Raw genomic sequence first — 27,790 nt, 5'->3', positions numbered from 1 at the left:
CAAACTAAATTCTAGCAAACTAATTACTAATCAACTAATCATACAATCACCAGCTGGCCTGAATTCAATTGATGACGGCATCAAATTTAAAGAAAAAAAAAACACTTAAATACAAAACATAACATGCGTACATTCTCAGGGACACATGGCAGGGGGATTGGATGGATTTAAGAGATGTGATTGTGAGTGCAGGCCTTATATAATGTCTTGAAGCACACCTGTCTGGAATTAGCCATCAAGCAGGGGAATGGCTAAGTACAACTGCTCTGATTATGTGGTCCACCAGGGGCTGCCATTTAGACAGCATGAGAGAATTCGCAACACTTACATCAGGACCATTCCTATAAAGAGCTACTTTAATTTTACCCAAAATATGAGCTTCTCTCACATCTTCCCACATCTTATGTTCAGTCCACTTCACAACTTTAGAATCAGCTGTCAGTAATTACAACCTGACCCTCATAATACTCCCTCAAACATAAAGGCGGGTGTGGATGATCAATGAGCAGTATTATAACAAGTCTATTCTTCACAGTACGACTCTGTCGCATTAATATGTAATCAGATAATAGTAGTGATTCATTTAAAAACTGTTGCAGCAGGGCATAATCTGTCTTGGTCTCTCCTACTGAAGCTGAATGATACAGGAGAACTGATTAACCCAACTGACTGACAAAGTAAATACGTGAAACAGTCATTTGCAATTCAACAGCCTGTTTACAGGCAGGAGGGACGGCAAAGAAAGAGGTGCCAGGCTTTCAGTGCCGTAACCATTACAATTCTCTGGAGAAATACCTCATGTTTTTATGAGCTATTACAGCTTCATGAGGAACTGTAACAAAGTCACTGCAGATGCTTTCTGCCCTCCCTTTGTTTGAAACTATGCTGCCAGCAGCCATGTGCATGATGCATCTTTCATTAGTCTAATATTAACAGGAATAACAATTAATTACTGCATGAGACTCTTGCATGGTTCTGGGTGCAGCCCTATCTCCTACAGAACATACTTACTGCACTACTAATTTGCTCTGATAAATATGTTTAGCAGTAAACACAACTGTACCATGGTAAAGGTTCTTATGGTCCAGTCATTCAAAACAGTGACATTCCTAATTTCCTCTCAGAAATTAAAGAAATACGTTCTGACATGGTGCTGCTGAAAGATTTGAGAACTGAGGTCTCGGTCTCCCAAATCAGAGAGACTATTCAAAAGTCAACACCTGCACCCTCACCGTATCCTCCACCAAGCAAAGAGCCCGAAAATTTGTCTGTCCCTTTCTCAGTGTTTGCACCCCCACAGTCTTCCCCCTTTAAGGCTGAACAAAATTACATGCAGTTCTACCATTAGCAACCACCAGCAATGGTACAGGAGTACCACCCAGCACTTGGACCTAGATATGTGAGGGAAACGGCACAGTTCCAACAAAGGTTTGCATCCCAGCGATATTATCCAGCACCACACTCCCACCCCAGGTGTTTTGCTTGCATGCTAGCAGGTGAGGAATACTGTCAATACTGCCTTAGGTGCGGGAGTAGTGAGCATTTTCGTGCAGACTGTAAAGCACCAAGACTGACAAAACCAGATAGGAAAAGCCTTTTAAACAAAGAGGGGTTGCTCCTGTGGGATATGGGGTAACCAATAGCATAGATAAGTCCCAGTATTGTGCTAGCTGTGAAGAAAATAAAGAAAGGACAAAATTAAAACACTGTTCTGTTTGTAAAATAACACTGTACTGTTCAAAAGAATGCCAAGAGATACATTGGTCTGCACACAAAAGACATTGTAAGCCATACACATGTTCAGGCATTAAGAAACAGGAAACACAGTCATGTGGGAAACCAAAGTGTGATGTGAAAACAAAAAGTGATCCAGTGAAAACACCTACTGTAAGGGAGTTAGTAGGAGAGAGATGTCTCATCAAGTGTTTTCTGCACAACCAGAGAACTCAGGCACTTTGGGACGCAGGCTCACAAATTGATGATGATTGATGATAGATGAGGCATGGAAAGAAAGCCACTTACCTGATGTTAAGCTAAGGGATGTAGCAGAACTAGTCGACCCACTTGAACCATTGCAAATTGAAGCAGCCAATGGAACAGAAATGCCCTACACTGGTAGGCTTGAGGTGAGCTTTAAACTTACTGCTAATGATGACGAGTTGTTAATACATATGCTAGTACTAAAAGGCAACCAACAGCCGTGTCCCATAATTGGCTTCAATATAATCTGGTACCTAGTTGTGAACAGTGTCAGGCGAAACAGAGGGACAAAGAGAAGCTCTTGAAAACAGTAAAAGTAGCTTTCCCTCACCTTAGGAAGAATAGAGCAAAAGCCTTTATTAATGCAGTGAGGGTAGGACAGCCATGTGAGCACAGTGTGAGAACAACAAATGAAAGAGTCGATGTGCCTAAACACAGCTCCATCCAAGTCGTATGTTGAGTGCAGGCCCCACTTTTCAAGGAAGATAAGACCCTGACCTTCGGGCCTCATGAGAACCCACAGTGGCTGGAAGGACACTCTTGTATCAGTGAAGGCAGGCATGACTCCAAAAATTGTTGTCAGTGTGCAAAATCCCACCAGCCATGATATCACATTGTCAGGAAGGACTGCTATTGGAACTGTACAGTCTGTTAGATCAATATATCCTGTCAACATATTCAAATCAGACCGCCTACCTGCATCAGTCCACCACGTCCAAGATAAAAGCTCCAGTGAGAACACGCCCACCAATGAGCAATGGGATCCTCCTGTTGACCTGACTCACCTGAATGAACATCAAAAACAAGTTGTTAGTCAGATGTTAAGAGAAGAATCACTGTCGTTCTCTAGATCTGATGACGACATAGGCTGTGTGGAAAATCTACAACTGAACATTTCACTGAAGGATAATGAGCCAGTGACAAGGAGATATCTGTCTGTTCCAAAGCCTTTGACCAGGAGATGAAAGACTCCCTGCAGGATTTGATAGTGCAAGGGTGGGTGGAAAAATCCACTTCATCTTACTCCTCTCCAGTAGTCTGTGTGAGAAAAAAAGATGGTACTCTGCGCTTATGTATTGACTACAGGGAGCTTAACAGGAAAACTCACCCAGATCACCACCCCATCCCCAGAGTACAGGACATTGTGGACAATCTGACCAGAAACACCCTCTTTTCACTGCTGGACCAGGGTAAGGCATACCACCAAGGGTTCATGGGCAAAGACAGTAAACACCTAACAGCTTTTGTGACCCCCTGGGGCCTATATGAGTGGGTTAGAATCCCATTCGGACTGATTTGATTTCAGCGCTGCATGGAGGACTATTTAGAGGGATTAAGGGACAAAATATGTGTGCCTTATCTTGATGATGTCCTGGTGTTTAGCAGAACATTTGAGGATCATGTCAAGGATGTCAGGACAGTACTGCGACGGCTGAGGGAGCATGGAATCAAACTGAAACCAAGGAAGTGTGACTTATTTAGAGCAGAAGTACGGTACCTCGGCAGGATTGTGTCAGCAGAGGGAAGTAGGATAGATCCCACTGATACCGCTGCAGTGACAGCTTTGAAAAACAAACAGCCACGTACTGTTGGTGAGTTAAGAGCAGTGTTGGGACTGTTGAGTTATTACAGACAATATATCAAGGATTTTGCATGGATTGCCAGACCTCTGTATGACCTGCTCAAGGGACTTGGGGAAACTGAAACTCTGCAAAACAAAAGGGTAAAGTGGCAAACAAAACAAAACAGCAGAGGTGTTCCCTCAAGTACGCCTATTGAGTGGACTGACATGCATCAGTCTGTACTAGAGCAGTTGATTACTGAGCCTCCTGTTCTAGGTTTCCCAGAATTCTCGCAGCCCTTCATTCTCCATACTGATGCGTCAAACCAGGGATTAGGTGCAGTATTATACCAGAAGCAGAATGGAAAGCTTTGAGTGATTGCTTACGGTTCTCGTACTTTAACTGTAGCTGAGAAAAACTACCATCTGCATTCAGGCAAGTTGGAGTTTCTAGCCCTCAAATGGGCAATCACAGAAAAATTCTGTGACTACCTCTATTATGCGCCCTTCTTCACGGTCTATAGTGACAATAATCCCCTTACCTATGTACTATCTACTGCCAAACTGAATGCAACAGGGTGCCGGTGGGTAGCAGAACTGGCCAATTTCCATTTCAAGATTAAATATCGACCTGGTAAGGAAAATATTGACGCTGATAGTCTGTCCAGGATGCCTATAGATGTGGAGATGTTCATGAAAGAGTGCACTGAGGAAATATCCTATGATGTGATTGGAGCAGCCACACAGGCAGTGGAAAACCAGGATGAATCCAGTGTGTCATGGTCCATGGGTGTCTAAGTTAAGTGCGCAGCCATAGCCACAGATGTCTCCATCATTCCACTGACAAAAGAACAGATCAAACAGGACCAGAGGAGTAATTTGACTATTGAGCCCGTGATCCAGTGTAAACTAGCAGAGCAAAAACCATCGGGTCCAGCACTGAAACAACTTAGCTCACAGGTCATTTGTCTCCTGAGAGAATAGGACAAATTGGAGATGGATGAAAGTGGAGTCTTGTACAGAAAAACAGCAAACAGAAAACAGTTGGTGCTACCAGAAAAGCATAAAAGTACAGTGCTAAAGGAGCTACATGATGAAATGGGCCAGCAAGGCGTAGAAAGGACAATGTCACTAATACAAGACCGGTTCTACTGGCCCTATATGCAATGAGAAGTAGAGGATTATGTCACAAGTAGGTGTGTTTGTATGAAACAGAAGAAGCCATGCCATGAGAGCAGAGCACCACTGACTAACATTGTCACTACTCAACCATTTGAGCTTGTCTCTGTTGATTTCTTACACCTTGACAAATGCACGGGTGGTTATGAATATATCCTTGTAATCATTGACCACTTTACACGCTTTGCCCAGGTGTATGCTACGACTTCTAAATCAGGTAAAACAGTTGCAGATAAAATCTTTAATGACTATGCTCTAAGATTTGGCTTCCCAATGAGAATACCCCATGATCAGGGTGGTGAATTTGAAAACCAGCTGTTTGCACAATTGAGAAACTACTGTGGGGTTGCTGGGTCGAGAACTACTCCTTACCACCCTCAAGGGAATGGTCAGGTAGAGCGGTTTAACAGAACACTGCTCCAGATGTTAAAGACGCTCCCAGAGAGACAAAAGACTAACTGGAAGGACTCACTAAACAAACTGATCTATGCGTACAATTGCACCCACAGTGAGGTAACTAGGTTTTCCCCCTTTTACTTGTTGTATGGATGTTCCCCACGGTTTCCAATTGACATGTTGTTCAGCTTGACCACAGAACAAAGAGACAGAAATCGTCATGACTACATGGAAAAGTGGAAACAGGGCATGGCAGAGGCATACGAGATTACCAGAGAAAACGTTCACAAAGCGGCTATGAGAAGTAAAAGATACTATGGCAGTAAGGTGAAAAGCTCAGTATTTCAACCAGGTGATTGTGTATTAATTAGGAACATGACACCTCGAGGAGGTCCAGGCAAGCTGAGGAATCATTGGGAGGATACAATCCACACAGTTGTCCGTCAAGTCAGTAAAGATATTCCAGTTTATGAACTCAGACCTGAGAAGGCAAAAGGGAGATCAAGGATATTACATCGCAATCTTCTCCTACCATGTGACCATCTGCCACTCGAAATACAGGTGCAGTCACAAGCAAAGAAAAGAACTGTGGAGACAAGTGAGGAAGTGGAACAGCCAGAGGAAGAGGATGACGACGGTGAATATTATCCAGTGTCACCTCAGCAGCCACTTCAGCTATGCCAACCACAGGCATCGAATTCTGTGAGTGCTGATGAACCTGCTGAACACCTAAAGATGGAGGAGAACATGTCACTTGAGGCAGAGTGAGAACATAGAGTGATAAACCAACTTGAGCACTTACCTGACCAAGAGGACAGTTATGTTGAGGACCTACCTGCAGAGGAAGCTGTCCCTTCACCTGTTCCAAGCAAGCACAGCAGAACCAGTGAGCAGGAGCCTCAGCGACCCAGGAGACAGCACAGGCAACCTAAGATCTTCACATATGATTGGCTTGGATCACCAGTTTGCTATAATCTGAGAACACTACCACATAATACAGACTTAATGGTGCGATGGACACACACCGTGCAGCCATACTAAGAAGAATAGGAATTCTGTGGACATGGGTGGTAGAGGCACTGTGATTATACACACCACACATTATTGAACTGAATAGATGTACTACACTCAAGATAAAGCAAATGGACTGTTCAACACAGAATTCACATTCAAATGGACTGTTGAACATCAAGTACATTTATACATACATTATACATACATGCACTTGCAGTTTAATACTCACCCCTAAAGCACATCACATGATTGCAGTCAATCATATCACTCTCATGGGCCTTTATCAAAGGAGATGTATTTGCTTTGGACATGCTGCACTAATTGGACTGTGCTATAAGTCAGTAGTGGACTGTGTTAACTGTGTGTGGTTAAGTGGACACTTTAATTCACATAGATCACAAGAGAACACTGAAAGACTCTGGGTATCAACCTGTATTAAAGAATGTATGAAAAGAGTTCCAGCCTGTAAAACTGTACTTGTAGAGCAGGGTATAGCAACAGTGATAGTATGTAATATCTTACTGTTTGTTTATTGATGCTATGTAGTAACCCCTCACTTGCCTTAATAGTCAAATGTTAGGATGTTGGGGACAACATCTATTCTGAGGGGGAGTATGTAGTGGATAAGAAATTTGAAACAATAGAGAATATGCACTGAGAATGTAAGGAGTAGAAAAAAGTAGTACAGGGTTTTGCCTAGGTTGATTGTGCGGTGATGTATTAGTAATGCCTTAGAGTTCCAGTAGGGGGAACCGCGATCCTTTTCCCTCACTCAATACACACGAGTGAAGGCGAGAGCAACGCGCTGGTTTTCTTTATTCAGCTCCCCTCACTATTTCCCTTATTTAAGGTAATTTCCATACATAAGGCACTATAAACTTAGCGACATAGGTTGTTCTTGGTTGTTGCTTTGTAATAACAGTTCATTGTGAGAGAAAGAGCTGAGTTTTGAACTTTTGTATTGTTAGAGTTTTAGGCGAACTCCATCGCTATGTAAGCTAGCTGCTGCTATTGTCTCACAATACCGCCAGACATTTGTTCCGCCATTGTTTGCATTTGAGTTTTTCATTCAGGAGTTTCTGTACAGTACTTGAGACATTATTTTAAAACTGTATAAAATTGAAACTCAATACACACGAGTGAAGGCGAGAGCAGCGTGCTGGTTTTCTTTACTCATCTCCCCTCACTATTTAAGGGCACAACACAAGATATTGTGTTCCCTACGGAGGGAAGGTACCGGCTGCGAGGTTCCAGGTTGCTTCTCAGAAGGCGGTTGACTCTGCAGCTGTTCATCTGTGAATAAATGATAAATTAAACCTTCGTAATGACCTTTATTTGTGAGTGTTAAATAGGCCTCTATTCCTCTAAATTACCCTCTGATTCCTCTGGGATAGGAGATGGACTAGGAGGAGATGCAGGTGCTGACGCAGGACCCAGGTCTGTGTCCAGACGTTCAGCTCATGGCACACCTGATAGTGCCTGCTGTCCACCCTCCAGTGCTCTGCATCTCTCATCCGAATTTTGCGCTGTTTTTTTTTTTGTGTCAGATTTCAAATCAAACCACTTCTTTTTAACCTCATCTGTAGTGCGCCCTTCTCCAGGTACTGCATTCATTGAATGTGTGATTGCATCCCATGCATCTTCTTTGTGTGTGATTTTATAACCAGAATAAATGCTACCAAATATTACCACTCCTTTGCAGCTCACTTACTGCAGCAGTACCTCCACTTCAGAACTACTAAAATTCCTTTTGTGTTTTGATTCCGTTGGTCTGACTTTAGATTTTCGTTTGGGCATTTTCTCAATCCCTTGCAGTATCTCTTTTCGACTTCTGCCTGCTTCTGCACACCACCCTTCAGTCTCATGCCCTTTTAAGGGCATTTTCGGGCATTTACCTATGCTAATTAGGGCCAACTGACACACACTTTCAGTTTACGAGGAGATTGGTATTCATCTATCTAATAACACCGGTACGCACAGATCTGCTGTTTAAGAACATATTCATGATTCTGACAGAGTTTTCTTAAGACCTTTCTTAAGAACAACTAAGAAGATATTGGTGAAGGAGGCCCAATGTTTGCCATATTCTTGTTTCTCTTTGGATGTGTATGTTAGTGGCTGTTGTGAAAATTGTTACTGCATTCAGATATTGAGGATTGAACTGCAGTAAACTATCTTAAAATCTTAATGATCCTGGGTTTGGTCTTGTTTTTTCATCACTTTCAGCCCAACTCCTCTGTGAGTTATATCTCTGAAAGTCTCTGTATAATTTATAATATAAATAATATAATTTAGGAACAACAAAACAAAAATAAAATTCAACTTTTTTGTCTGCAAGTTCATCTGTATTTTCTGTGAATATGAAACTCTGAGGCTGACAGCTTTGGAAAACTGCCATGTCACTTCTTCGTGTAGATTAATTCCTACAAGAATCTTGTGGGGAGGATTTACAGCACCTCTCTCTGACAGGAAAGTGTAATGTGTTGAGAGGACTCTCCTCTTATTTACATACTTCTTACTGTTACATTTACTTCTTGTCACTTCAACATGCATCAATAAGATTAGCCCAACCAGTAATCACAACCTTGATCACGATCACCTGAATGCTTACTGCCCACTCATTTCCTGTGTGAGATCTCAGCCAACACCACAAAACAAAGACAGCAGTGAAGCACTGTTACTTACCGAGGCAGAGGTTGGAAGTGATCATACGGCATCACCTCTTTGAATCCATCACTAGAGGAGACACAAAACACTGTTACTGTATGAGATTTGATATCAAGATAGCAAAGCATATATGTTAAGTGTAAGCTCACTCAAAGTGCTTCTAAACAGCAGTGTGGGCCTTCAAGGTTGCAATAAAAGCATTTCTGTTCTGTCACCAAACCCACTGATCCAGCCCTCATTAAAGGGCTGCAAATTAATTTTTTACTTGTTCGTTTTTTTTCTCTGCCAGATGTTAAAATTTTAATTATTTGGCTTGGCCTGAAAATCTGAGCTCTACCAAATCAGATCCTGAGCTAAGTTCCTTCATCAATGCAAAAAAGGCTGTGACAACGACTGAACCTCTACTGGAACAAAATCAATAAATGTTGAACTTTTTGTTTAAGACTAAATCTATGTAATGTTAAATGTTTGCTGGTACTGCCAGGCTCACTGTCATGCTTATGTGCAGGCTTGTTAATATATATTCCTTATGTATGTTCTGCTCACTCAAACTGTTGCAATGTCTGTTTAAATGTAACTCATCTAACTTACAGCTAATACAATACAGTGCTCTGGATTTTTTGTGCAGGTGCATTTTGCTCTTAGTATTTGCTAAATATGATTTTGGAGCTATTATAACATCTGGAAAGGAACCGCAGTTCTGTTAAAGTTTATTTACAAGCAGTCAAGTAACCAGAACAAAAGAAAGTACTAAGTGGGGTGGGGGTACATTATAAACCACCCTGTATTGTGAATCTGTATGAATCATTGCAGGATGAACTGACTGACTGTAGCTCTGCACAAAGAGTCATGGTCTTGCTAAAACTTGACAACAGTGGGGGTATCCCACCCTCTGCTTAGAGCTGGACGAACGAGCTACAACAAACTCCAGCTCCCCAACATACTAATTTAGAGAGTAGATGTGAGGGTTAGGGGGTAATGGTATCAAAATGTTCCTGAAATTTTGGTTGTGGTGACATCACTGATGTAAAATACAACTTATAATGATCTCTAACCCCTCTTTGCAGGGGTCCATGTTGCACTCCTTGAGCTTTGGTGTGGGTTTGGTGTTTTCAGGATAGCTGTTACAGTGGTGTTCAGGCACGGACTGGTTGGATCGGATGTCTGTGCACTCTGCAGAGTTCAGCTGATAGCCTAGGGAACGGAAATGGACATAGGCTGTTTCATTGTATGTTACAGATATACAACAGCTGAGGATCAATAAAATCTAAACAATATTAAATCATTACTCAAACATGCAGAGGCCTGTTTGCAGTTACAACTGGCTGACTGATGATCAGCTCACCTCCTCCACAGGTCTCAGAGCAGGGGAAGAAGTCAGTCTCTCTCCACTGGTACCTGACTGGCTGGTAGAATAGAAACTGGACAACTGTGTCCCTGAGGCCTCCATACTTCATCTGGACAACATGTAGGATGACAGTACAGTACTGAGTAACAGCATTATGTTAAGTAGTGTACAGGAGATTAGAGAGCAGGAAAACTGAGGCAAATGGAGACTCAAGAACGTGCACATGAGATGGAGCTCAAATGATGCTTTGAGCATCTGCCATTTGGCATCCTTTCTTTTTTTAATAAATAAATAAATTCAGAACTTAAAAGAACAGTCTCATCACACCTCAGCAGTTTTAATGTTGTCTTCTTGTCTCAATAGCTAGTTAGCAAGATACATCTCTCAGATGTGCTGGGATACATCCTCAGTGATGTTCCTGGGTTCATAGGGGGTTTCAGGTGAAGTAAAATGAAGACCCAGTTGGAAAATGGGTGTGGTCTAACCCCAGAGCACTAATTTGCTGACAGGATGTTGGCTGGTGTGATCTAACTGCAGAATGGTCTCTAGTGTTGGTGGAGACATGTTAGAAGAGGCAGCAGCTACACTGGAGTGGTTAGAGAAGGAGGCTCACCTGACAGTTTGGATAAATCTGACACTCCAAACATACGTGTGTGTGTGTGTGTGTGTGTGTGTGTGTGTGTGTGTCTGTGTGAAACTGAAATTTTTCAATCTTTCATTAAGTTTTACAGCAAGTGAAAGAGTTTTACCTTCTTCCTTCAAAGGGCAAGGAGCTGCCTCATTTAGTCAAATGTGTGTAGCCCCTCCTTTTTCTTTGATGATGTAATTATCCTATAAGTCATTCATCACAACCTTACAGCTATGGATAGGATTAAGAGAATCAAGTGTAATTACAAACATTTAAGTTATGAATTCAGGACTTTTCCATATTAAAATGTCTAAAAACAACTAGATTTAAGTTATGTATTTTGTTGAGTTGTGCTCCCAGTCCCTCCAAGACGTCTTGTGTCCACCAAGCAGCATCAGTGAAACACTAACTTTCAACTTATTATTATTCTTCAGTTTTCTACAGGTTTTAATCCCTTGGTCTGTTTGTTGTGGTGAGGAGGAGACCTCTGAATAATTCAGCTCCAGGTAAAAACCTCCTGAACATGTGACACTCAGGGAATCCAAACCAGGAGAAGCTGACGGTAATTTCCATGATTCCACTGTACTTCATGACGTCACCAAATACATTTTAGGGGTCAAGGCAGCGAATGGTGGGAGTCAAATAAAAAAAAAGTTTAAAAAAAACAGTCCACAGTGTGAAGCTGTCAAAGACAGACACTGGATATTGGTTGTCAGTGCTCTGGTTCCAACATAAACTGGACAAAGGTTTTTCATCTACAAATTAGACAAAACTGCAGGAAATCAAGGATTTGGTTGACACGCCTCACACTGTATCTGTTAAATGTAATCACCAGTATCAACACTAATACAGTATACAACAGTGGTTTAAGTACTAAAATTGTCAGATAGGAATAAAATGCAGTGACTGCATGTAATCAGGCTGCCATCGAAATCCTGAATGTTACTACATAATGTTAAAGGATGAGATTGGTGTTATTTCACATGTCTTAGAGACTGTCCTCCTGCAAAAAACAACCCCATAAGTTGCCCATGCAAGCAGCTTATTATGACCAATAACCACTGTTTCCTTTGTTGCTGACTTTCTCTCTGTCTGCATTTATATCATACTAGTTTGTGTCATTGTCTTTGTATTTTCTCTCTCCCATAGTATGTGCCCCTCCTCTCTGTCTGTCTCTATCTCCCTCTGTCGTCATTATGCAGGTATATCTAACTCTGGAGCTACTACAGCTACTATTTATAATGATAATAATAATAATAATAATAACAACAATCAGCAGCTGTTTCTGTGACAGTCTTACTCTCAACAATTACAATTACAATTACTTTTCTGGCAACCTGGCACTCACTGTGACCACAAGCCTCCAAGAAGCTGCACACAGTCACTGCTCCGGATGTGTTGTTCACCAAGAATGAGTTCAGAGGAAAATAATTATTTATACTTTCCAAAATATTGAACTATTTCTTAATATAAGGCTAAGAATTTCCCTATAACAGCTGAGTACTGTTGTCACAACTCAAACAAGAGAAAAAATTTGTTGGGGACTATTTTCAGCTGTAGATTTGCTGCTCTACTGAGCATTTTTGGCAGCAGGACTGCGTAGGTGGGACTGATAAAAGAACAAAAAACAAAAAAAACAAAAACACATTGTCATTGAGTATTGTGTGTAGAATTTTGAGGTAAAAAATGAATTCAATCCATTTTGGAATAAGGCTGTAACATAACAAAATGTGGAAAAAGTGAAGCGCTGTGAATACTTTCCGGATGCACTGTACATACACACACAGTAGGATCCATTCATTATTGGTTTGGGTCTGTTCATTGGATTTGTTGACGAGAAAAAAAATCTAGAAAATCACCAGACATGTTCTTTAAAAATGTCCAATAGTGTGGTCATTGCAATAATGCAGTTAATCTTCACAAGATTTCTACATGTGTCAAGGCTCTGTTAAGCTGAAGTGTTCCTCTTTGTTACAACTGCAACATATAAGGAACAATACCACTATAATATGGAGGATTTGGAGGAAGATGTCAGAGGGCTGTTATGCTATAATACTAGCCCTGTTCACTTTCCTTTACTTCACCTTGATAATGTAATCAGCGTTGAGTGGGCCATGTGTCCTTAGTGTCTGCCTGTCTGTCCCTCTCTGAAAGTCCAAGGAGGTGTTTCCTATCACATAGGAGCCTGTAGCCACCAGACTTGTCTCTTCCTTCCTTCCCTGAAGAGAGATGGCTTCAATGGCTGAGGGAGAGACAGAGCAAGAGGGACATTTATCAGTGTGCAGTAACTGTCAATATTAACTTCATGTTTTATTTTAACAGAAAAAATAATATGAAAAACAGAAAAGGCCACATCCTTGCTCCTCAGAATTTTATAGCTCTAAGAGAACTACACTGGCAGCTGCTAATTTCACGAAAAGATATTAAGTACAGGTAAAGCCAAAAGACAAGCATGCATTGTTAAGTAAGAACCACCTAAAAAGGATCATTTGGCAAATATTATACTCACAGTAATACTGGATGGTTTGAATTCCAATTAGGGTGTAATTTAATGATATACCTACTATTCATCAACAGAAAAACATCTCCTTAATAATTGAATTACAAGATGGGTTTATGTGAAGGACCATCAGCTTTCATTACATTCCAATTTCCTTTTTGGGAAATTGTGTTTTTTAACAGTTTTGGAAAGCAGAAGACTCTGGATACTACAATATGTAACATCACTGATGACACAAAGACCACTTCTTCAGATTCAAATTTGATATTTGATAAGTAATTAGTGTATTTACATTTAATTACTTCTGCACACAGTATATTTGCCACTTAAACAGCTGGCCCGGGCATGAAGAGAAAAACATTGCAGGTGCTTTTCGACCAAACCCCAGTTGAGCTGGACCAAATGCAAGACCAAAGACCACCTTCACCATTGGAGAGGGGCTGTGGCAGTTCCGTGTCATACTGTTCAGGCTCTGCAATGCACTAGCTACACTATATTGCCAAAAGTATTCGCTCACCTGCCTTGACTCGCATATGAACTTAAGTGACATCCCATTCTTAATCCATATGGTTTAATATGACGTCGGTCCACCCTTTGCAGCTATAACAGCTTTGACTCTTCTGGGAAGGCTGTCCACAAGGTTCAGGAGTGTGTTTATGGGAATTTGTGACCATTCTTCCAGAAGCGCATTTGTGAGGTCACACACGCTGATGTTGGACGAGAAAGCCTGGCTCTCAGTCTCCGCTCTAATTCATCCCAAAGGTGTTCTATCGGGTTGAGGTCAGGACTCTGTGCAGGCCAGTCAAGTTCATTCACACCAAACTCTCTCATCCATGTCTTTATGGACCTTGCTTTGTGCACTGGTGCACAGTCATGTTGGAAGAGGAAGGGGCCATCTCCAAACTGTTCCCACAAAGTTGGGAGCATGGAATTGTCCAAAATCTCTTGGTATGCTGAAGCATTCAGAGTTCCTTTCATTGGAGGTAAGGGGCCAAGGCCAGCTCCTGAAAAACAACCCCACACCATAATCCCCCCTCCACCAAATGTTACACTTGGCACAATGCAGTCAGATAAGTACCGTTCTCCTGGCAACCGCCAAACCCAGACTCATCCATCAGATTGCCAGATGGAGAAGCGCGATTCGTCACTCCAGAGAACGCATCTCCACTGCTCTAGAATCCAGTGGCGGCGTGCTTTACACCACTGCATCCGACGCTTTGCATTGCACTTGGTGATGTATGGCTTGGATGCAGCTGCTTTCATGCCACATGAAATTTGGAGTGATTGACTCTGCAGAAAGTTGGCGACCTCTGCGCACTATGCGCCTCAGCATCCGCTGACCCCGCTCCGTCAGTTTACGTGGCCTACCACTTCGTGGCTGAGTTGCTGTCGTTCCCAATCACTTCCACTTTGTTATAACACCACTGACAGTTGACTGTGGAATATTTAGGAGCGAGGAAATTTCACAACTGGACTTGTTGCACAGGTGGCATCCTATCACAGTACCATGCTGGAATTCACTGAGCTCCTGAGAGCGACCCATTCTTTCACAAATGTTTGTAGAAACAGTCTGCATGCCTAGGTGCTTGATTTTATACACCTGTGGCCATGGAGGTGATTGGAACACCTGATTTCAAATATTTGGATGGGTGAGTGAATACTTTTGGCAATATAGTGTATATACCTTGCTTGCTGCTCCAGCACCTGAGGTGGGCATAAGGGAACACATTTCAGAAAGGAACTTCAGAAAGAGTTTGTGTTCCATTCCAGTGCTAAATAAACAGTATTTCCTGTAGTGGTGTGGTTTATTTTTCTTCAATGCAAGCTTGCTGCAAAACAGCAAAAGCAATGGAGGAGTTTTTTATGACCCAGCAGAGGAATGTGTTTGAACAACAAAGTCAGCCACTTGACATCAATCCAGCTAAGTAGGTGTTTCACATGCTGAAAACCAGACAGAGAGCTATGATTCCTATACTGCAATGATCAGATGTAAAGATAACAGCGATGACATATATAGTACACCACAGTTACCATTTCCTTTCATTGTAAATACAATCAATTACAGAGTCCTTGCAGGAAATAAGTGTCACTGTTAAAACCATTGATAACAGATATATTTGTTCATACTTTCATACTTGTTCATATAACTTCTATTACTACTGTCTGCTACTGTCTCCTTCCTGTATTGTTTTAAAAATGGCAGAATTTGTCAACTTGCTCTAGCAGAGATATATCAACTGTAACCTGCTGACTTTAGCTAACAGCAGCAACAGTTACCTGACATTAGCAAACTAACAGAAAGAACATTTCATTTTCATTGGATTTTCATATAATGAAAATAAAAAATAAAAACATTCTGTGATGCCAATAATGAAAATATGATTAGACTTTCCTTCTCTCTCCCTTGAGCTTTTCTCTCTACAGTGTTCCCCATCCACCACACTGATCTCCAGGTAGTTTATGAATGATCTATTGAAGTAATTCACAGGTCACTCCTCAATTATGAGACACCTGAAAAACCACACATCCAGTAAATTCTGCAGCTGTTTTGGGTATTACAGTGTTGGAACTTGAGTATATTAGTAGGGTTGCTTGTGGACATGTGCTGGGTTCATCATGGGCTGTTGTAATCCTTTCAACTGACAATATAACAGGCCAGGACAACCAGAGACAACATGAGAAATACTAAAAATGCTCTGAGTGTTTAAATCACAGGTTTTACGTTGTAGGACCTTTTTATTTATTTCATAACAGAATAAGGGGGTATAACCATGCTCCACTGCACTTCTCTCTAATCAGCAGGTTCAGGCAATTCCTCGAGTCCGCATTGTGTGTGGAGAATGAGGAGTGTGAGGCCTGTTACAGTGTATCTGGAAAGTATTCACAGTGATCCACTTTTTCCACCTTTTTTGTTATATTACAGCCTTATTCCAAAATGGATTAAATTCATTTTTTACCTCAAAATTCTACACACAATACCCCATAATGACAAAGTGAAAAAAGTTTGCTTGAAACTTTTGCAAATTTATTAAAAATAAAAAACAAAAATATAACATGTACATAAGTATTCACATCCTTTGCTCAATATTTTGTTGAAGCACCTTTGGCAGCAATTACAGCCTCAAGTCTTCTCCTCTCTCCACAGAGCAACTCTGGAGCACTGTCAGAGTGACCATTGGGTTCTTGGTCACCTCCCTGACTAAGGCCCTTCTGCTCCGATCGCTCAGATTGGCCGGGCAGCCAGCTCTAGGAAGAGTCCTGGTGGTTCCAAACTTCTTCCATTCACGGATGATGGAGGCCACTGTGCTCATTGGGACCTTCAATGCTGCAGAAATGTTTCTGTCACCTTCCCCAGATCTGTGCCTCCATACAATCCTGTCACGGAGGTCTACAGACAATTCCTTGGACTTCATGGCTTGGTTTGTGCTCTGACATGCACTGTCAACTATGGGACCTTATATAGACAGGTGTGTGCCTTTCCAAATCATGTCCAATCAACTGAATTTACCACAGGTGGACTCCAATCAAGTTGTTGAAACACCTGTAGGATGGTCAGTGGAAACAGGATACATCTGAGCTCAATTTTGAGTGTCATGGCAAAGGCTGTGAATACTTATGTACATGTGATGTTTTTAGTTTTTTATTTTTAATATATTTGCAAAAGTTTCAAGCAAACTTTTTTCACTTTGTCATTATGGGGTATTGTGTGTAGAATTTTGAGGTAAAAAATGAATTTAATCCATTTTGGAATAAGGCTGTAACATAACAAAATGTGGAGAAAGTGAAGCGCTGTGAATACTTTCCAGATCCACCGTATCTTTGTGTGCTGCCATTTATTGTCTGTTTGTATTTGATGCCAGCAACATGTTTCAAAAAAGTTGTAAACATGATCCAGAAATGTTTCCGACTTCTCTGGGTCCAAGCTCATTAAAGATGGTCTGAGGTGAAATGGAAAACTGTCCTGTGGTCTGATGAATCAAAATTTCAAATTCTTTTTGGAAATCATGGACGCTGCGTCCTCTGGGCTACAGAGGAGAGGGACCATCCAGCTTGTTATCAGTGCACAGTTCAAAAGCCAACATCTGTGATGGTATGGGGGGGCATTAGTGCCCATGGCTTGGGTAGCTTGCACATTTGGGAAGGTTCCATTAATACTGAACAGTATATACAGGTTTTGGCGCAAAATATGCTGCCATCCAGACAACGTCTTTTTCAGAGAAGACCTGTAGACTTTATTTCAGCAAGACAATGTCAAACCACATTCTGAGTGTATTACAACAGCATGGCTCCGTAGTAGAGGAGTCCGGACACTAAACTGACCTGTCTGCAGTCCAGACCTGTCACCCACTGAAAATATCTGGAGCATCATGAAGAAAAAATACGACAAAGGAGACCCTGAAGTGTTGCTTCTTGTCTGTGTTATCAGACAAGAATGGGACATTTCACTTTCAAAACTCCAGCAACTGATCTCCTCAGCTCCCAAAGGTTTACAGAGTGTTGTTAAAAGAAGAGCTGATGAACACAGTGGTAAACATGACCCTATCCCAACTTTTTTGAAATTAGTTGCTGGCATCAATTTCAAATTGAGCAAATATTTTTCATAAAACAATAAAATTTCAGCATTTCAACATTTTATATATTGTCTTTGTTCTATTTTCAATTAAATATGAGTTTATATGATTTGCTAATCATCACATTTTGTTTTTATTTACATTTTACAAAGTGTTGTCATAATACATTTTTTTATAAGCACTTTTCAAGACACCCAAGGACACTTTACAAAGTGAATACAACATACAGAAGCATAAACACAGACAAGCTAAATATATACAAGATACAACCATGAACATAATAGGCTCGTAGGCTGTACATACGGACATTATTACACAATATTTGCACACTGTGCTGCGCAACTCACCTCGGGCACATCTCTCATGAACTGGTCTCATCGCTGCCAGTGGCATATTTCTACTACCTCCTAGAGAGGGAGCTCTCCAGCCAATAAATCCATACAGATACATAATCATGGCAATTACAGCAATGACATCTTTTAGTTTAATGGACAGCTTTCATACCAGCTCAAACTAACCAAACTTAATGAGCAAACAAACCAAAATTCCCTTTAACTGCACCAACAAGGTTGGACATGTGTGAAAGCATCTTTAAATCAAGCTTTGCAAGTATTCACTACTTTGCTGTAATCACACAAGTAGCAATTTATTCCAGTATTTCTCAGTCCCACTTATCCAGTATTAAAATGCCAACATTAAAACCATTCACCCACTGTGAGGTAATTGTCATCTTCCAAAATAATTATCAATCTGTCTCGTGTTCACACTCCTTGTAATATCTAACACAAAACTATAGCCATATATCACAAATACAAATGCCCTGATTCATTAGGTGGCTACAATCATTCTCTACATTCAATGCAAAGAGCGACAGAAGAAAATAAACTATATTTCCCCTCAAAAGTACATTCTTTGAAATTCTCTTTTAAGAGGCATTATCTTATGTGAGGTTTTCTTATCTGTGTATCTAAATATTTATTCTGAGTGTCTGGATACCGTTAATCAAAAAGTCTCAGATGCACTGAATCAGATACTAAGCTGACAGAATGACTGTTTGTGCATGCACAGGTAAGTAGGCAGGGGGAATTAAATATACAACAGAACAAGATTCTCAGTGCACACTCTGGACTGAACTATTGTCACTCACCTATAACATCAGGTCCTTTGGCATTGAGTCTGAGAAAGCGGCTTCCCACCGGCACCTCCAGAACTGTCTTCAGAGCTGCAGGTAGACACAAGGGTAGAACGGTTTCATTTCAATATACAAGACAACACCAAACATGCCGGGGGGGTGGGGGTGGGGGTCCTGTAAAAAAATGGTCATAAAGGTTCTTTGTTTCATTGTATGTGGGAATGCCCTTTGATAATTTGTTTTTGGACAGGGGGTGCTGGACCTGTCTAGTGAGATCATAGGCAAAGAGGTTCCTCTTAATCCTAAACTGTGTATATTTAATATTTACCAAAATGGTTTCATGACTTCTAAAAATATCAGGTCCTTAATCAACATAAGTTTTTTTGGAAGCAAAGCATTTCATTGCCTTCGCATGGAAGAAACAGACAACCTGTACAATTTCACAATGGCTGAAGTAAATGACCTTTTACTTTGCCTTGGAAAAAAGTGGAAAAGTTACATCTCAAAGAACAAACTTGTGAGGTTCTGGGACATTTGGAACATCTATTGTAATTTCCTGAAACGTAATAATAATGTAGTTGAAGGATGGAACGATGAACTCAACTGATGGTATATAGTTTTTCTCTTTTTTCTTTCTTTCTATTAACTTTCTATTATTATTTGTGATTGTTATTTGTTGTATTTATTGTTGTTTATCTTTTCATATGTTGTATTTTTGTACCTATATCTGCCTTCTTGTTTTGTATCTGTGCTGTTCTTGTGTTCAAACATACAATTTAAAATTCAATAAAGAAATGTTTGAAAAAAAACAGGATTACAGCATGAGTTCTGTTGACAGTGTCTGTCTTTGTGCTCATGTACACATACATCTCTGTGGGGACTATATGTTGTCACAATGACGGTATATATGAGAAAGAAAACCCCCAAGTGAGGATTTTTTGGGTCTGCTGGAACATCTACTGTAAAAAATTGCAAAATAAAAACTGTCTTTCTTCTGGCAGGTGGCATGAGTGATTCCATTTTTAAACTTGTGCACACAAATTAATTATAAATTATTCATTTGTAGTTAGGTAAGCTGCAGGATAGTTAATAATTGTGTGTTAATATAAATTAGGTTATCACAATCATTGTCTTCTCAACAATGTTGTTTATACAGTTGTGATGCTACTTAGGATGTTGTTTTAGCAACATTAGCTTTGGTGGCCATCACTTGCACACATACACACCAATGTTTAGCCCGAGTGTAAAATAAACACTGACAATTGGCAGACCTTGGATGATGTAAGTGAACCATTTACTTAAAAGCTGTTTTGGAGACAGACATCGATACACTTCAGATTTTGGTCAGTAACAAAGCATGTTAAGATGCCAACCATAAACGTTAACATCTGTGGTTCCCCTCTGTCAAGTTGTCTTTCTACTATTGTTGTCTAATGAAGGTATAAAATGCCCATATCTAAGACCTTCGAGCTATCTTAGACATCCTTTGAGTTGTGAGGGATTGGATTTATTACTGTGCCATAATATCATTGTTGCCATCTGTTCAACACAAACTGAGTGTCCTCAAGACATAAAAAGCTACGAAGTTCAGTGAAGTTCTGGGTGTGAGCATGATTTTCATCCTGCTCTCTTCAAATCTGTGTCAATGTTTGTTTTCCAGCTCATGTACAGTTGGTACCAGACATCTGCACCAGAACCCTAACTGACCCTCATGGCCCCTCACTTACTCACCAATGTGGAAAGTATAACATTGGAGACAACCACACTAACCACCTGCCTGCTCCACACTTGCATGGCAGCACTTATCAACTCTGCAGACCTAAATAGCATCCATGGGTGCTGTGGATGATATTTAGGTCTTTACTGCAGTGGAAGTGTCTCTGTTTTTCAGCTTGCAAAATACTTCCTGACTTCTCACACAACAAGTGTTTCTCCCTCTGTATATAAGTGAGGAGGAGTTGTAATTTGGCAGGACATTTATAGACAAGTAGAGTGTTAATTCTATTTTCTACATTTTATGAAAGTTATTTTTCCTTTTAGTGACGAATGAGAAATGAGCACAAAAAAATCAAGGTGCTCTGGCAGCCAGCCATGGGACTTTGCCACCTAACATAATTATTCTGGAAACTGCATCTGTAATGTCCTGAATTTATGGAAGCAATGAAATAAATTCAGCTGCAGCCATTTGCATTTTGTCTGAACTCTAAAATATCTGCCACATATTTAAAAAAAAGTGACCTTCAAAATAAATGAGCGACATGAAACACAGATAAACAGTTATGAGCTCATTATACATGTCTGCTGGAACCATAAACTGAGGCTTGAGGGAATATTGTAGCCAATTCATATTCTAAATGCAATGACTGATGAACAGTAGAGTCATGAGTGATGAATGAGGAGGAACAAAAGTGATAGTCTGTGTGTCTGTAATGATAAACTCACTAACCAAGGTAAACCTAAATGGTTGTAATTGGTTTCCTGTATCAGCGCACTGCTTTTTGACATTAAAGCTTAAGGACAAGATAGAGAGGAAATTCGAGACTGAAACTTTAAAACTGAATGCAAAGCATACAAATGAGTCAATGCCAACAAATATCAAGCCTCTGATGAAATGAGTGCTGGCCACAAGTCACAATTCAGGCCCCTTGAGTTTGCCAAGAAACACAGTCACTTGAGCCCCACTTTGGTCCAAACTGAAATACTGTATCTCAGCAATTACAGGATGAATTGCCATGAAATATTGTGCATTAATTCATTTATTGTCCCCACACAATGAATGCTAATAGCTTCGATGATCTCCTGGTTTATCCTCTAGTGCCCCAACGACGTTGTGGCGTACCAAGGCCACATCATCATAATTTGAAATCCTTGTTGAATGGGGCACCAGAAAAATGCATGAATCTATAAATTCACTGCCGGCGTCTCTTGCAGGTTGATGTGAGATAACACTCTAATTACTTAACTTTAGGCCTGACTTTAGAGGAGACTGTGTTGAAGAGGCGATTCTAAAACTGTCAACAATCTTCAAAAATTGGAATTTTGAACATAATGTAAAAGTTACAAAAAAAGATAAAGCGCAAAGAACCAGAAGCAAAACTTCATGGATGGCAAAACCTGATGTGGTAAAAAGCATGGCTAAAAGCCGGGCAAAAAGCTTTGTATGACATGATCACAACAGTTTTATCCCCTGGGGGCTGGTGCATGTTTCAGAGGTGTTGCCTGTTTTCTCCTTTTGTTTCAACTTGAGGAGCGAGTAACTTTCTATAGAACTTTTGAATTGTTTAATCTGGAATCTATCTAAAAACGTACTCCCATCTTCCACCATGACCATAAAACATTAAAGGACACAACATATATACCTAATGGCACTAATAATGACAGGAAGAAAATTTTTGTTTTTCAGTGAGATGTCCTCTAGTGAAACTTTGTAGAGATATCCATGGTGATCCACTAATCACTGGGCACAGATATATTCATGGTTCCCACATGATGTATCATACAAATTTTGGTGATCACCTGACTTTCCCTCAAGCATCACTATGAGGTTGAAATGTTTGGTTTCCAGATATTGGATGGATGGTCACAGAATTGATAATAATGACTCTGCTGATTTATTGACTTTTCATCTAAAGCCATCATAACATGCTAAACTAAAACGATGAGCATAGTAAACATTGTGATTGGCAGATCTACCAATTAGCTTGTTACAGTTAAGAGAAGTTGCTGACCTCTTTGTTGAACAGGAAAGAAAACAGTCCATTTGGCTGGAAACAACTTAATTTAACTGATGAAAAAAAATGTTGCTGATGTTTTCCTGATGTATGCAGTGGGTATTTCACCCAGCACCCAATACAACAATAACAACATTTATTGCTGGAAGCTGTAGCTCTTTGTGAAACTAAATTATTCTCATTGTTCTCACTCCCCAGTCCCTGCTTTGCCGATGTACTTGGTGTTTCTCTGTGGGGAGTGAAATGGTCAAAGCCTAGTCACCAAATATAAACTCTGTACATATTCTACTGTCAAGTCCAGGACTTTGTCCAGTCCAGGACTCTGGGGAGCAAAGGTTCACATCCCAAGTCCCACAATTAAATGTTAACAGAAGTCACCACATTCCAACTAGTGAATCACTTTATTAATATTTAACCCAACCCTTAACCAAGAGGTTTGAGTTGTATAGACATAACCTGAAAACATTAACTGGCATTTGTTTAGAAGATATTGTAAAAAAATAAATAAAAAAATAAAAAAAGGAAGAATCCAAAAAAAAAAAAAAAAATCTTAGTCTGGCTAGACCACTTTTGATCAGATACTGATTTCATAACCACAACATTGTTTGAAAAAAAATCACCAAACACATAAAGACAGAGACTGAGCTGTGATTTCAGTTATGTTTACTTATAGTATGATCACTCAGAGACGTTGTAAGAGATTGTTTTGTGAAAAAGAATTGTTAAGTTTTTTTTTTCAGGCTTTTGCCTTTATTAAAGTCATAGTGAGAGAGAGATGAGAAAATTGGGGAGAAAGAAAGAAAGGATGACGTGCAGTGAAGGGTCACACGCCAGATTCAAACCTGAGCCACCACGGCAAGGTCTAAGAGACTAAACCTCTGTTTGATACATAGAATTGGTCATTGCAGTTAGTACAAAGCCTTGTTACCAATGACCTCTCTCTCCCTCCCTCTCTCCTGCTCTCTCTGCTTGGTGTGTCTCATTTTTAGTTATTTCTCTGCCTCCTTCCTCCAAGAATGATATATGCAGTGAAAGTAGTTTAATAATAATAATAAAAATAATAATGAGCAAAATATAATTGGTCCTAAAAGAGATGTGGTTGTTCACAGAATTACAGAACCTCACAACTCAGAAACACAAGCTTTAAAGCAAAATTCAAGGAAGCTAGAAAGAAGGTGGCGTTCTACTAACCTGGACGAATCTCTAAAGGCTTGGAAAGACAGCCTGTTGGCGTATAAAAAAAGTCTCCGTAAAGCCAGAACATCCTATTATTCATCATTGATAGAAGAAAACAAGAATAATCCCAGGTTTCTGTTCAGCACTGTAGCCAGGCTGACAGACAGCCACAGCTCTGTTGACCCATCTATACCTTTAGCCCTCAGTTGTAATGACTTTATGAGCTTCTTTACGAATAAAATTGTCTCTGTTAGAGAAAAAATTCACCATCTCCTCCCCACAGCTGGCTCAGATGTACTGTCCAGTTCAGCAGCCTCAGAGTCCACTGTAACTGGTTTATATTTTGACTGTTTTACTCCTGTACATCTCTCTGAGCTCACTTCAACAGTTTCGTCATCTAAACCATCAACTCGTCTTCTAGACCCCGTTCCAACAAGGCTGTTCAAAGAAGTTTTTCCTTTAATCGACAACTCTATATTAAGTCTGATTAACTTATCTTTATCAAATGGTTATGTACCGCAGGCTTTTAAAGTTGCAGTAATTAAACCTCTACTTAAAAAGCCTACCCTTGATCCAGATGTTTTAGCCAATTATAGACCTATATCCAACCTCCCCTTTATTTCCAAAATCCTTGAGAAGGTCGTTTCAAACCAGTTATGTGATTATCCGCACAGAAATGGTTTGTTTGAAGATTTTCAGTCAGGTTTTAGAGTCCATCACAGCACAGAAACAGTTCTGGTTAAGGTTACCAATGATCTCCTCATAGCTTCAGACAATGGACTTGTCTCTATACTTGTCCTGCTAGATCTTAGTGCTGCATTTGACACCATCGATTACAAGATTTTATTACAGAGACTACAGCATATGGCCGGCATTAAAGGAACCGCACTAAGCTGGTTTAAGTCATATCTGTCAGATAGACTCCAGTTTGTTCATGTTAATGACTCTTCTATCAACACTACAGTCAGTCATGGAGTTCCACAAGGTTCTGTGCTAGGACCAATACTTTTCACTCTATATATGCTTCCTCTAGGAAACATTATTAGGCGGCACCAGATAAATTTCCATTGTTACGCAGATGACACCCAGCTGTACTTATCCTTGAAGCCAGGTGAGACTAACCAGGTAGCCAAGCTTCAGGTCTGTCTTAAGGACATAAAAACCTGGATGACCAGTAATATCTTACTCTTAAATTCAGACAAAACTGAAGTTATTGTAATTGGCCCAAACCACCTCAGAGATACACTATGTGATAATATACTGACTCTGGATGACATTACCTTGGCCTCCAGTGCTACAGTCAGAAACTGTGGTGTCATTTTTGACCAGGACTTGTCTTTTACTGCACATATAAAGCAAGTCTCTAGGACAGCCTTCTTCCAGCTGCGCAATATTGCAAAAATCAGACCCATTCTGTGTCTAAAGGAAGCTGAAAAGCTAGTTCATGCATTTGTTACCTCAAGACTGGACTACTGTAATTCTTTATTGTCAGGATGTCCCAAAAATTCAGTAAAAAGCCTCCAATTGATCCAAAATGCTGCAGCACAAGTAGTGACAGGAACTAGGAAACAAGATCACATCTCTCCTGTGTTAGCTTCTCTGCATTGGCTCCCTGTAAAATCCAGGATAGAATTTAAAATCCTCCTCCTCACCTACAAAGCCATAATGGTCAGGCACCATCGTACCTTGGAGAGCAGTGTGGGTTTGGGAGGCAGACACCCTCTCTACCTTTAAGATCAGGCTTAAAACTGTCCTGTTTAGTAAAGCTTATAGTTAGGGCTGGCTCAGGTATGTCCTGGCCCATCCCTTAGTTATGCTGCTATAGAGCTAGACTGCTGGGGGATTCCCACGATTCACTGGGCGCTCTCTCTCTCTCTCTCGATTACTTTATGCCATTAACTTTGTATTTTTTCTCTCCCATAGTTTGTGCTTCTCCTCTCTCTCCCTCTCTCTGTCCTCATTCTGCAGGTCTCTCTGCCTCTGGAGCAGCAGGATCCAGATCCACCACTACTCATCATTACTATTAACCACTGTTATCTGTCATTATTATTGATAACACCATTACCGACACAGCTGTTCCTGGTCTCTCTCTCTCTCTTTTCTCCTCTCTCCTCCCCCCACCCCCCCTTTTTTTTTATCTCAACCGGTCGAGGCAGATGGCCGCCCACCCTGAGCCCGGTTCTGTTGGAGGTTTCTTTCTGTTAAAAGGGAGTTTTTCCTCCCCCCTGTCGCCAAGCGCTTGCTCTTTGTGGGAACTGTTGGGTTTTTCTCTGTAACAATGTAAGGTCTTGACCTTGCCCTGTAAAGTGCCTTGAGATAATGTATATTATGATTTGGTGCTATACAAATAAAATTGAATTGAATTGAATTTAACTGACAAGTAAGATATCAACCATGCTAAAACAGTGCAAGATAGGCCCACCCAGGTCCTCAGTCTATCTACCAGGATGCTGTGGTCACTTGTGTCTAAGGCTGTGCTGAGGTCCAGGAGTACGAGTACTGAGCACATGTCATCATCAGCAGCCAAAAACAGGTCGTTAGTAAGTTTGAGCAGGGCAGTCTCAGTACTGTCATATTATATTGAAGCCTGACTGAAACTTTCAAAGATATCGTTTTCCAGTGCAGAGAAATGTTGCCTGGACACAATTTTGAACAAGATATTTGATATAAAAGGCAATTTGGAAAGAATAAGTTTTGAGGGAGAGAGGGATCCAGTCCAGGTTTTTAGCAGCAAGGGTCATACGTGCAGTTTTAAAATAATCAGCGACACAAGCAATCCAAAGCTTTATCTATGGCTGCTGTCTTAACTGAGGACTTGGACCTAACCTTAAGAGGTGCAATAATACACTGCCTGGCCAAAAAAAAAGTCGCCACCTGGATTTAACTAAGCAAATAGGTACGAGCCTCCTATTGGATAATTACTGCATGGGCAATTATCTTTCAGCTGGCAACAAGTTATTTAACCCCAACTGGTGCAATGAGTTGCTTCTCATTTCTTAAACAACCATGTCGAAAGACACATCCTGTGGTCATGGAAAAGATGTTAGTCTGTTTGAGAAGGGTCAAATCATTGGGATGCATCAAGCAGAGAAAACATCTAAGGAGATTGCAGAAACTACTAAAATTGGGTTAAGAACTGTCCAACGCATTATTAAAAACTGGAAGGATAGTGGGGACCCATTGTCTTCGAGGAAGAAATGTGGCCGGAAAAAAATCCTGATTGATCGTGATCGGCGATCACTTAAACGTTTGGTGAAATCAAATCGAAGAAAAACAACAGCAGAACTCAGGGCTATGTTTAATAGTGAAAGTAAGAGCATTTCCACACGCACAATGCGAAGGGAACTCAAAGGATTGGGACTGAACGGCTGTGTAGCCTTAAGAAAACCACTAATCAGTGAGGCTAACTGGAAAAAAAGGCTTCAATTTGCTAGGGAGCATAAAGATTGGACTCTGGAGCAATGGAAGAAGGTCATGTGGTCTGATGAGTCCAGATTTACCCTGTTCCAGAGTGATGGGCGCATCAGGGTAAGAAGAGAGGCAGATGAAGTGATGCACCCATCATGCCTAGTGCCTACTGTACAAGCCTGTGGGGGCAGTGCTATGATCTGGGGTTGCTGCAGTTGGTCAGGTCTAGGTTCAGCAACAGTATGTGCTCAAAGAATGAGGTCAGCTGACTACCTGAATATACTGAATGACCAGGTTATTCCATCAATGGATTTTTTCTTCCCTGATGGCACGGGCATATTCCAAGATGACAATGCCAGGATTCATCGAGCTCAAATTGTGAAAGAGTGGTTCAGGGAGCATGAGACATAATTTTCACACATGGATTGGCCACCGCAGAGTCCAGACCTTAACCCCATTGAGAATCTTTGGGATGTGCTGGAGAAGGCTTTGCGCAGCA

At 40.7% G+C, this 27,790-nt stretch overlaps 1 protein-coding gene across 7 annotated transcripts in view; it reads right to left on the bottom strand.

Annotated features, from left to right (window-relative positions):
* Window positions 1-27,790, bottom strand: part of adamtsl3 (ADAMTS-like 3) — a 228,076-nt gene that overhangs the window by 70,058 nt on the left and 130,228 nt on the right. For all 7 annotated transcript variants that reach the window (XM_071472982.1, XM_071472984.1, XM_071472974.1 and 4 more), the window contains 5 exons: window positions 18,992-19,066; window positions 12,858-13,015; window positions 10,143-10,254; window positions 9,853-9,991; window positions 8,816-8,866 (listed from right to left, as the gene is read on the bottom strand). In XM_071472982.1, the coding sequence (XP_071329083.1) occupies window positions 8,816-8,866; window positions 9,853-9,991; window positions 10,143-10,254; window positions 12,858-13,015; window positions 18,992-19,066 (535 nt within the window). The remainder of the gene's footprint in view (window positions 1-8,815; window positions 8,867-9,852; window positions 9,992-10,142; window positions 10,255-12,857; window positions 13,016-18,991; window positions 19,067-27,790) is intronic.

Source organism: Trachinotus anak, unplaced genomic scaffold, assembly GCF_046630095.1.
Source record: "Trachinotus anak isolate AG129_WGS33_773 ecotype Australia unplaced genomic scaffold, CSIRO_AGI_Tana_v1 ptg000042l, whole genome shotgun sequence".
Lineage (NCBI taxonomy): Eukaryota > Metazoa > Chordata > Actinopteri > Carangiformes > Carangidae > Trachinotus > Trachinotus anak.
This window is presented reverse-complemented; position numbering and strand designations above follow the sequence as displayed.